Source organism: Oxyura jamaicensis, chromosome 5 (assembly GCF_011077185.1).
Source record: "Oxyura jamaicensis isolate SHBP4307 breed ruddy duck chromosome 5, BPBGC_Ojam_1.0, whole genome shotgun sequence".
Lineage (NCBI taxonomy): Eukaryota > Metazoa > Chordata > Aves > Anseriformes > Anatidae > Oxyura > Oxyura jamaicensis.
The window spans coordinates 55890260-55902714 of NC_048897.1; the positions used below are offsets into that span (position 1 = coordinate 55890260).

The following is a 12455-nucleotide window of genomic DNA, read 5'->3' on the forward strand; positions in this document are numbered from 1 at the left end:
TTCATACAATGTTGGATTGCAAAAGGCTATATTTTATACAAGATTTGATGTAGCAAATCTGTCTTATTACTGAGTAAAGTGTTCTGTTATTTGTACTTATGAGAGGTTTGCTTGGGGCTGAACTCCATGGGTTAGAGGAGACTGACTGCATCCCTTAGGATGCAGAGCAGGTTATTCACAAATTCACTCTGCTTAGTCTCAATTTCCCATCACATTTGCATTAAAAGAGAGCATGCGGTAGCAAGTTCTGTAGGATATAGTGATGCCATCTTGCAACATTCAATCCATGATGCCAGCCGCGTCTGCCCCACCATTGAGAAGCGACTTTCAGTTGTACAGCTTGGGCAAGAGTATGATTTACTCCTGAAGCACAAACTTCAGTTTGATACAGTGATGTGAAATCTGTAAGGATTCCACCCTTGCGTTTTTGAAGAGACCAGAACAATAAACAAGTTCCCAAAACAGAAGCTTCGGGATGTCTGAATGTTTGAATTGACAAAGCGTGCATTGTTCATGAGTGCAATCCTTCCATTCCTGGGCTGGAATACCAATGTGGCCAGAGGACAAAGTCAAGCAGCTCAATGGCAAATGAAGGGCAGGGAGGCAAGAGGCTGAGCCTGCACTGGTGCACACTGACCTCCGGTGGAACACACTGCACTCTGAATAGCAATCCATGCACAGGCTGGAAAGGGAGCAAGTCAGAGCCAGAATTCCTTGAGAATGCTTACTTTAAGGAAGTGTATGGGAGCAAAGAGTATTTGCAATGTAACCAAAAATGCAAGAACACGACTCTGCTTCTCAATTTTACTATTTTTTGCCTTAAACAGATTTTTCTACTTTTCTTCCTGCAGAAGTCTTCCGAGACATTCAAGACGATTATACATTATAACAAGAGATTGATTACAGCATACCTATAGCTTAGCATGGTCCTTGCAACACCGTTTGGAAAAGACTCCTCATAGAACGGTAAAGATTCACTGTCATCTGCACACTAGAAGCCTGTTCGAGAAGAATAAGCAGTCTCAAACATCAGACACAAGTAACTGAAATGCCAGAAGTTACCATCTGCCCACCTGGGAGTTATCATTTCTCAGGTAAGCTAAAGTAACTAACAAGGTGAACTTCTGCACGTTGTAAAACGAAAGTGAATACATTAACTCATTTGACTACTTAAAGTGGCTTTAGGTAAATTCACAAAGGGTTAGGGAGCTGGTCTCACCAGTTTATACAACTGTAGAGAACCTGAGATCAAGCCAAGTAAGCAGTGATTTCCAGCTGAAGTATGGTGAGGTAGTAATTTACAATGATCTGGCAGGGACAAGTTTCACAACCTTACTCCCAAAGCAAACAGCAACTAGTGGCACCAGCTTAATGGGACAGTAGGAGCACACAAAATATGGGGGGAAGGGAGAACTCTAAATGTTCTAAATGGATTTGCCAATCATAAGTTAGTTCATGATTTTGACCACTTGACTTTTTTTATTAAATAGCTATGTACCAGTTATATCACTATTTACACCGAATGTAAGGCTTGTGTTCAAGAGCAGAGGAGTGAGTTTATTGTTTGTACACGCACATCTATAATTCACCTTTTATATTAATGTACGATGTGCAGGAACCACCAGACCCTATCATGTCATGTTTTGCCAGGCCCCCACCTTAGGATGGAAAAACAACCCTGGAAGCACTGCCTGCAGAGAGCCTCGTCACCACCACAAGAACTCAACAGAACTTGCAGAGTTCACGTCAAAAAGAAAGTAACAATGCTTGGCAAAGTACTTTTTTTGACCAGCTGATTCCAGAATTGCAACACTTGGATCCTCAGGGGTAAGTTTTCTCTTCAGCTTCTTTTGTGCAAAGTCCATTGACTGTGGTCAAAGTACCTCTGCGGCTGTTTGAACAATTGCTGGACCTTGCACTGAAGCAAATAAAAAGCATTCTCTTACTCTCCTGTTACCAAAGTTTATGAATAGTAACTTCTATGTGGTGACCAACAACGAAAAGCTGGGAGATTTCAGAATCCACCAAAGCTGTTTACTCAGTGAACACATCTAAACCCTTATTCTTCCAGAGCTCTCAACGAGTTACTAATTTGGACCTAACCACATGACAAAGCACTGATGCTTTAGTTTTTATTCAGTTACCACACCATTTACTTTGTTGCTGCAGCAAAAATGTGATACATGAATAATGCACAGAGAAATCACATTAGCAGGCACCGCAGTTAGAAAGGTGGAGGATGACAAGCAACATAATTTTGCTTAAAAGTTCTTGCTGTCACAAGCCCTGGAAGTTTTAGAACACTATGACATGTCCTCCCAGTTATATAGTTTAATATTTCAAGCAACACATGTAGAAAAAAAAAAGAAGTCAGTGACATAATCTGATAATAATTTGAACCAAAAACACCTACAAAAAAAAAAAAAAAAAAAGAGCAGCATTTTTAAGTTGAGTTTTGCTTTGGGAAGTAGCTCTTACACGCAGGACCATTATAAAAACATTCCATCCCTTCAGATTCACTTTTTCCTACAAGCAAGTGGCTCAGAGACCACTTACCATATATCCACATCAATATCCACATCATATGAGATTTCAGCCCTCTGTGTGTAGGAAAAATATTCTTAAGAAAGTATCTGGAGTAGTTCATTGTAACTGGAAAAATAAAAAAAGACGAAAACTTTCTAGCACCACTTTTTCCCTATAGGTACACATAGAGGTAATGTTCTGGTTAAGCAAGAAGGAAACAGAAGAAAACAGTATAGCTAAAAGGCACCTGAATCACAGAAGTAGTCTCTCTTTTTCCCCTATTTTCTGGCTCCTCATTTCTCACATCAGTTTAAGAACTGGCAGATACGCTGTGAAAATGAACGCAGAACATTTAGAACCAATAAATGTAATAACAAAAAAAGTTCCTTAATTCATGTGATAGAATGAAAAAGAAATGTATTTCTTCATATTGAGATCAGAAAATGTCCAAGTTGCCATTTCTTTCCCAACAAACCTACTTTCCAACGCTTAATATTTTCATAATAAATAACCGAGCATTATGAGGTTTTTGTTTAAAAGTGTTTTCACTTTAATGGGTTTAGTTAATAACATCATGAATGGTACAAAACTGTGTCCTTTTTCACATTTCCATACATTGTATTACGGATCACTTGAAAATCTGGACTAAGAACGCGTAAAGTGTCTCTTATTAGCCCTAGCCTCTTTTTTTTTTTGCCATATGTAGAGGAGATATGCAGAAAACATGCATTTGTTAACAATGACATGTTAATGTTAGCTTAAACAATAAGATATGGCAGAATGTGCACACTGTAATGCACAAGTGTGTAACAGAGTAAGAGACCAAATGTCAAGTGTTGGCAAAGAAAAAGAAATGACTGATGACACATTGACATTTTGTGACCATGGTTTTAGCTTTTCTGTTTTAAATAGTAGTAAATATTTAAATAATATTTAAAATATATTTCCCCTATGGAAATCATTTACTTGGAAGACAGACTGTAAGATTTGCCTTTTTTAAAAAGTAGTATTTCATTTAGACAATATATGAATACATTACATGTCATAGAAGACCCTAAAGTCCTTAGCCATTTTCAGAAACAGTTTTTCAATCCAATTTTGTCCCAGATGTTTTGCAAGCAAGATCTTGGAAGTAGCATCTCAAAGAAAATCTGCCTTTAAGAGAAATACTGTTATGTCAATAAAAACAAACCCAATGTAAACAGGGATGCCATACTAAAGGAAATGACAGCGGAATTAAAAAAAACATAGGTCATCACACGATTGGTTTAATAAATTTCTCTTTTGCTAATTCATAGTCTAAAGAGGATTTTGTTCCTTCCTAGTGCATCTTCTCTTGCAGTCACGAGTGCTCAATTTCCACTGTCAGATGTTAAAGAATAAGGACCTCACTGTTGCTTCGAGAAAAGGACAGAAGATTGAGGTGTGGGTGCAGAATTATCTAAAATGCAACAAAACAAAGCAAAGTATTTGTGCAAAGAGTAATTTGTACATTGACTTTTTTCTAAGTTTGCTTCAGTATAAAAAACCTTTTCAATCCCACTAACAAAACTTGATTTTAATTTATGATCCTTCACACACTTGAAAGTTCCATGCTTTTACCCACTGCAATTGGTAAACTAATAATCCAGCCACCATTTTTGTAGCCCAAGACAAAGATAGAAGCTCTATCACATCTTTAGTAGTCTGGGGTAGTTACTTTTATTCAAGAAAAGTTTTTCCTATCTTCTATAGGCACAGTGCTTGTTTAACTGGCCCTGGGAATAAAACAGCCAAAAATAAGCCAGGCCACCCTCTATGGCAGTGCAGAGCATCCTGGCCATTTTTATTTAGATGCTTGTTGCTAAAGTTTACCTTCTTTTTAAATATGGAGAAACTACTCCAAAAACCTTTCATCTTTTTTTTCTTTTTCTTTCAGTTTCTAAGGACTTGGATTAAAACCAGTAGCTTCCTAAAGCTACTTCTAGATTCAAAATTCTAAAGGATGTATGAAGTAGCAGTAGAGAAATCATTCAGAAAGCATAAAGACCTCTCTCAGTTAGTTGCTTTGCAGTCACATAAGGGAGGGATGTGAGACACGAAGTCTGATGGGTTCATTGCTATACAATCAAGGAGCCAACTCTTGTTCCCTCAGTCTGCATCCTAACCATTTTTAAAGCTACAGGTTAGGAATTCCCAAAGTGTGTTGTGTGTATCACTGAAAGGAAACAACAGAACTCCGCCTGGGTGAAGAATCTATATATATTCCTCATGAGAGGAAATGCCTCTCATGAATCTACACAGCCAGGAACTACTGCTGCCAATCACCCCCGTCAATAAGGAAATACACTAAGTAGATTTGGGAACTCCTACTATAGGTTAAACAGTACACCAGGCACATTGCTACTACGTCTCCAGAGTGCATATTTACATTACAATTATTTTAGCTGATCACTACCGATGGTAACTTTGCTTCACGTGCTAACCACAAACTTTAGCTCCTGTGAGGTTCAACACAGAATGACTGAAACAACGGCAACTCTTCAACCCTGTGTCTACCCTTCTTTACATTGTAAAAATGAATTAGCTTCATGACTGCTCTAACATTCTGCACATTCTTCCTAAGTAAAGCCCACATCGCTATCCTTGATTATAGTAGACACAACAGTAGCACAATGCATCTATTAATGTGATAGTGACCTCCCTTTTTAAAGCAAAAACACCACAAAGAGGCTTTAAAAAAGGCAGGGGCACATATCCATTTCTGTTTACTGTAGTCTGCATACAAGTTGTAAAGGAGAATTATTGCTTTTAAAAGATGAAAAGCTTTGGAAATATGGTAAACATCCTCTAAGGTTCTAAAAACTAATCAGCTAAAATTCGGTACATGCTTTACTATTCAAACCTCTATTTGATTACTCAAGATCAAATCATTGCATTTTCACATCTATTCATTAAACTCTTTATAGTTCTAAGGTCTAATGAATATTTAACAACTAAATAGGATCAAAACAGATAACAGGAAAAAAAAGTCACATGGCAATGAACATTATTTCATTTGGCCAATGAATAGTGAACCCTGCTTTCTTGGATGAAATTAAGGCACTAAGTGGCAGTGAACGGATAAAGGAATGATTTTTTTTCCCTACATTTTCTGAAAAAGAACAACATGGTTTTTATTTATTTTTTTTTTTAGGACCCCAGTAGAGTAAGTATCCATTCTGAATGACTCAGTAAGGCATTCTGTTGGCAAATTTAAAGAAAATGAGAAAATGTTCTCCTGGATTAGAGCCCATTACATTCATTGTCTGAGTGTGACTAGTGGCACTACTAACTGTTAACAAACTGGAGGGACAAAAAAGCTACAAGATGTCTGAAGACTTGAAAGGCACCAAAAAGAGAACAGCTCTGCAACTGCCAGTTCTACAAACAACTATGTAAGCTGTGTTTAACACTGCATATAGTCTATTCAATCATCAATCTTTGTTGACAAAGATAAAGTGTAATAGCTCCTCATTTAAACTCTCAGTTAATCAAGTGCTAGTTTAGTAAGAAATTTATTTTCACGTATCAGAAAATACTTGCAGTGTCTAACACAACTACACTTAAAGCAAAACTAGTCTAGTATGCATTATTCTGGTTAACACTGAAGCAAACCTGTATAAACAAAAGGGTTACCTCAAGATATATAGTTTACAATAAGAAATCAACATATAAATGAATAGGATTTACTGAAAACAATGGAAAGTGTATTACAAAGATACATGAAACAATTTTAACCACAATATTTTCTCTGTGAAAAATACAACTATTAGTGAGATAAAATGTACAATTGAATTTTCTTCCCCAAAACAACAAAAACAAAACAAAACCGCAGTATAAAGGAAAATATTTTTTTTCTTCAAAACAGGGAAAATAGTTAAGGTCATTGTCTTTCATTACAATATAATTTGACACAAAAAAGCAGTCATAGGATTGCACCAACTCCACGTTCAGTCTCCTGAACATGACAATAGTAAAAGGAGTCCATAAAGCATATTGACATTTCTGGATTTTATGATGGCAATATATGTTCGCAGAAACTGATGTCACTCCGGCTCTGTTCACAAAATGTACAAAACTAAATTTGGTGGCCAGACGTATGTAAAAACTAGTTCACCCCAACACTGACTTTTCTGTTGCTTAGTCAGAGATGGAAAACCTGTAGTATTTTAAGTGTTGTTATCTTTTTAGCAATAAAGAAAAGTATATGTAGTGCATGCTTTATCATTTGTCAAAAACATTTCTGAAAATAAAACTAAGTTATCCAATAGTTTACAAAATAGAAAATAATTCTTCAGGTTAAAAACTTGGTTAGGTTTATGTTTAGTTCCACCTCCAAAGGACCGATTTCATTGGCAGCATCACTTTTCCTTAGCAAGAGCCAAGGCACAAAGTTCCATAAAGCGAAATAAAAATGCCTACGAAGAAGAACGCAGTCTGGCATTATAAAAGAAATCAGAGCCTCTCTGAGCTTTCTGTTCCATCAGATTAGTGCCGTAGAAAAATGTGAGATTTGGAATACATTTTTGTTATGAGCATTTCTGCTGGACACGATTCAAAAGTTCACCAAACTTTTCAAAAAGATCCTCCACCCATTTTATATTTTTCATGCACAGCTGCACAATCTCTTCTTGTCCTAGATCCGCACTCTTCTTCTGAACGGAAGAAATCTATTTAAAAAAAGATAAAGAGACATGCACACAGACAGACATGTTAGGCTGCCAGCATTACAGAATTTTTGCTTTTGCAATACTCTAGTTAAGAGTTACTGCTTTTACAGTTAATCTAGTTAAATAGCATTCTACTTTTGAAGAAACCCCCACCAAAACTGCTTCTCTTAACATCTGAGCCAGAGCTTAACTCTTGTGTTTCTTCTACCTGGAATACGTCAACGAGAGATTTGCAGTAAAAAATAAACAAGTGGGCATTCTAAGAAAAAAAAAGTAGCCCTTAGACCTGAGGGGTTACACAAGGTGATATAATTTTTAATTTATTTGGAAAACTGTGAACAATGCTTACCCCCATGGAAACTGATTCCACACAAAACTTGTAAGGCTCTTATCTGAATGTTCTATGCAGAATTGTCCATTAGGGGCAACATATTTGCTCCGAATGTCTTTTTGTTTGTCATAAGGAATTAGTTACAATAAAAGGAAGCTATAATCCATACTCATTTACCAAAAACACAGTTGCTCTATATTTAGACTCAACTCCCTCAATGAATTCCCACAATGAATGTAAACATACAGCGTAAGAAACCCATTACTTACCTCTTCTTTACATGTCAGATATATGTGATATTTGTAATGATGGAGTGAATGATACAAAGAATACAACTGTATTTTTTCTGGATCTACCGTAAACTCCTGCAAGAAGAACAGTTATTTCAGGTCAATTCATGTTAGGTTTCAAGACAGAGACATGATTGATGTTTTGTTCTATAAATATTTTTTTTCTTTCCCTAACAGATCAGAAATGGAATACGTCATTCAAACAATCGCTTTGATATCTTTTGGTACACTGTAATTTATATTGCATCACAATCATTTCCACCTTCCCTACAAAATTATTTTGTTATAACTAGTTTTGAGAATGCTTTCAATCCTTCTGAATGCACTGCAAGTGCAAGTCCAGTAAGATATCACTTCACAAGAAGTGCTGCAAGTATTACCAAAGGTTAACTCTTTTCTACCAGGTTGACAGGTGCCATTGAAAAAAAAAAAAAAAAAAAAAAAAAAACACCACACACATAATCTGTGCCTTAGAAGAGCTGACCTATACTTATCTAATATTTATGTTACCTTGGCAAGAAATACAAATGTGGGCTGTATTTGCATGTCTTTTACCTAGCCACTTTTTGCTGCTGTGAGTTAAGACTGGGAGACAGTACCTAGCAAAATCTAATTATAGTTCTCCTCAAGAATGCTATGGAAACAAATAATGTGTACATCTCAAGCTCTACCACGTTACTTTTTAAAACTTTTTAAAAACAGTAATGATACACAGCTTCATTCTGTCACTGGAAGTCAGGAAAGAAACTAAATTTTGAAGTCTTGATATCAGTTTTTACAGTATTAACATTTGTTTTTAATTTTTTGATCTTTTGTATCGTTTACTTTTGTAATCTTGCAGCAAGTTTAAGAAGCTGTTATGAGCTATACAGTGATTTTACCACAACTGCAATGTTGAAGGCAACACATTATTGCTTCAGCAACAGTCCAGGAGGCCGACTGTCACGCAGAAACGTGGCCTGAAGTTCACTTCTTGTTCTGGTAGTGACAGAGCAAAACGGGCTCTAGCAGGGCACTGCTGTTTGGTGTGCTACAGCAACTGGTATGAAGCACAGCAACAGCAGAGCTCACCTCTCCCTTCCCATCCAACTACACATACCAGCTGCTGCCTGCATGAGCCAAGTAGCATACTACTACTTGATCTTCCTGCAAACTCGAGTAGTTGCCGCAGAAGACTTCCTGTATAAATATACTGGATAAGAGCACTTGTGTCTAAATATAGTAAACATGTGTAAAAAAGACATTGTGGTTTAAGAACTTAAATAGGGGAATAACTTTGAAATGTTTTATTATATTTTGTGGAATATAATAAATGGAATATAACTGTGTTTCATAAATGAGCTAAACCGGTGCTTTAATATATAGCCTTAAATATTGTTTCAACTTTTATTACAGAAAACACATTTCACACATTTCATTCAAAGGCTTTTATATTTTGATGAATCTACAGAAGAGACTAATAAATGAAACAGTGTTTTACACAAACATCGTTATCATATTAGAAGTCAGATGGTGGCAGTAATAAACCTGGACACTCACCTGTGCTAATTTAGTGGTTGATTTAGAAGCCCTCAATGTTTTCTTGTTATACGCTTTACCATTCATTTTGATCTTAGACACTGACGTCCCTCCACTTTTTGTCTTTGAATCCCGAGTGATGACTGTCAGTTCAGGGAAGTTTTCCAAAGCATTCTTTAAGGAGGGCATAGAATGAAAAAGGATTATGAAAAATTCAAGAACAGTTGTTATACTGCTGATAACTTTTCAAAGAAAAATGGGTAATTGGAGTGCACTCTATTATAAAACAATTTATTCTTCACAAAGACCCGATAAAAAACTCTACAGATCAAGCAACCATAGACAGTTTGAGAAACATGACCACCTGGTTGTTTGCTACTATAATTTTTCAAGACAAGAAGATCCTCTTATTGTATCTCAGGTATTACGTGATTTTTTTTTTTTATTAGAGTAAAAAATGGCTCCACTAGGCTGTTCTTATCTTTTAAAATTGGTTTCCATTCCATTTCTACACAAGAATCTTTAAGGCCAAACTACTCAGAGATCACACTAGAACTTTACCTTAGCAGTATAAAGTTCTTGATCACAAATGCTCTCCAAATGCAAAACACAAGCACTGAACTTAGAGCATCTCTCTTTCACATTCATGTTCACTTCTGTTACATATTTGCCTTGGGTTTTTAGTTACACCTGCATGGTATATATTCAGTGACTGGCTCAGAACATTACTTTAAAAAGCCTAGAATTTAAAAAGAAAATACCTTGAAAGTATGATCCAAGCGTAGTTTGGAAAGCAGCCTTTTCCTATTGTCATTCAGCATGCCATCGATTTTTCTCATATGAGGCAAAAGTAGCTCATCTAAAAAGATAATTGAAAAAAGTTAACAGTTCATTAGTAAGAAAAACATGGTAATATGAGGCTCCAATCTATTCTTCTACCTATTAACATAAAAAGTAGAAGTAAAAAATAATGCAATTTGCTCATAAACTCATTTTAAAAGTTAGAGAAAATAGTGTTGTCGGTTTTTTTGATCAGCCCAATAAACTGGTCTAGGTATTACACAGCTTAATTGCTGACTGCAGTCCAGCTGCTTCTCTGACTTTTCTTTATTGGAAGGGAAAAAGAAAGACAGAGCAATAAAAAGAATAAATCTCAAAGATAATTTTAAACCATTTCCTAAATAATCCTCTACTGTGCAACACAACTGGCAGTTTTATGAAGACGACATATACATATATTTGATATTCACTATTCCCTCTTACAAGAAATGACCCTGCTCGTGTTTATAAAAGAAGTATTTGGGAAAAGTGCTTGCTGATAGAAGTTACCTGATAAATCACTTTAAGGTGAAAAATATACACTTGAAAGTAAGTATGTGGCCATGGATGAAAATTTACAGCTCAGTGTGGAGTCTTATTTATAGTCAATTCCTTTGCTTTTGGTGGGACTACTGACAAGAGTCACAGGGTATAAATCCTTGAGGTGAGCGTATATTGATGCACAACCTGAGCAAACCAGGAAAGAGGACTCTATATATTTTTTTCCTTTTGGTTTTTGTTTTAATACAGGCAAACTGAATATAACACAAATAAAAACAACAGCTTCCAACTTAACAGGTGAAATGATGGCTCTTGTAAGGACATTTAACTTCATACATGAGTACTTTGTTAAATTTTGAGAAATACTTTTTCTATTTTGTCTTCTGGAGTCCACTATGGTAGATCATACATTATCTCCTTAAAGGAAAAATGGAATAAATACATCTGTGATCAGAATTTCAAGGTTTCAGGGTTTGAAAAAGACTTTTTAATAGCATTAAGAATCATAACTACTTAGTTATGAGGGTATTTCTTTATAAGAAGGCAAGCACATACTTGAAACATCGTAGCTTCAAATACGTGTTTTGTAAGATTTTAATACAGTAACAAAGAGCTCAGTTCTGACAAATCTAACTCAGCAAAACAGACAAAACAGTATTTCTAAATCACTTTGCTTCCTCAGAGACAGCACAGATAGATACGTTTATATACGCATGCATATCTAACCTAACCTGAATTGAAACTGTATTACGTTAAGCAGTAAATATACAACATAAATATGGTATTAAACCAAAATCAAAATAAAAAAACGCTGCAGTAACAAGGCCACCCTGAATCTCAGAAAAAAGGAAGTGTTAGAAAATCTGAACTGCAAACAAATTACAGTCATTTACATGAAGTTATCTTCGGATTTTTTTTAACCTCATTTTTCCTCCAATTGGTTTGTTTTTAATATATTTGCCTTACTGATTAATAGCCTTAAAATTTAATAAAAATATACAAATTTTAAACATACTGTACCATTGCTTTTTTCCAAGGCTTGCATTGTGTCTGGATCCAAAGCAATGCTAACAAGCAACTCCATATAGCTCTTAAAGGTCTCTTTCATAGCTCTTGTGTTCAAAAAGCGAGTAACAAAGGGAGCTGGAGGTACAAGCTCTGAAAAATTAATTGGAATACAGTGATTTTTCTTTCTTGAGGATTCGGCAAATATTTGTGTTTTACAAAACTGAAGGCTTTCTCTCTTAAAACATAAGTGACCCCTACTGGCATGCCAAGAGATTAAAACCCAATGCAGTCAGAAGTAACAGCCAAACTATGCGCATGTTAAAACAGTTATGAACAACAAGGTACACGTGATACAATTTTTTACTGAAATACGTATAACTACTTGCAACTATCAGCAGGCTGATGATCATATTTTAGGGTATTTAGACATATTATTGCAGATGAAAGCTTAGAGAAAAGGGATAATGAATAACTTTAGTCAGGCAAAGTGTGCTAGGCACAGGTTTCATGTGAATGCAAGCGTACCCTAAAGCTGCAAAACTAAGTCACCCAACAACAATTAAAGAGCACTAATGTCATTTAGAAGCCTGTGTACTACTGAGGCCCATAGCACCTAACTGTCTGACTTGCAAAAAAAGCAAACAGCCAAACCAAAAGACCACGCAAGCCACATTTTACCAGCGAGGCAATGTAGGCGTATTTGTGCTTATTCTGAGGAATCATGCGCATGGAGTAGCCATCAGCACCAGTAAAGCCTGAGTTCTGTGGAGC

General features: G+C 35.9%; 1 protein-coding gene and 1 long non-coding RNA gene across 2 annotated transcripts in view; one reads left to right on the forward strand and one right to left on the reverse strand.

Moving 5' to 3' along the window:
• LOC118167538 lies at positions 1-6755 on the forward strand. Its single transcript, XR_004751182.1, has 3 exons — positions 1-1094; positions 1651-1827; positions 5702-6755. It is a non-coding gene; the product is annotated as an uncharacterized LOC118167538 (long non-coding RNA).
• The window catches only part of QSER1 (glutamine and serine rich 1), a 25881-nt gene continuing 16352 nt past the window's right edge, over positions 2927-12455 (reverse strand). Inside the window, exons 8-12 of the mRNA XM_035327001.1 lie at positions 11697-11834; positions 10118-10215; positions 9378-9530; positions 7818-7913; positions 2927-7217 (exon numbers count right to left, since the gene is read on the reverse strand). Coding sequence (XP_035182892.1) covers positions 7077-7217; positions 7818-7913; positions 9378-9530; positions 10118-10215; positions 11697-11834 — 626 coding nt within the window. The 3' untranslated portion in view covers positions 2927-7076. The remainder of the gene's footprint in view (positions 7218-7817; positions 7914-9377; positions 9531-10117; positions 10216-11696; positions 11835-12455) is intronic.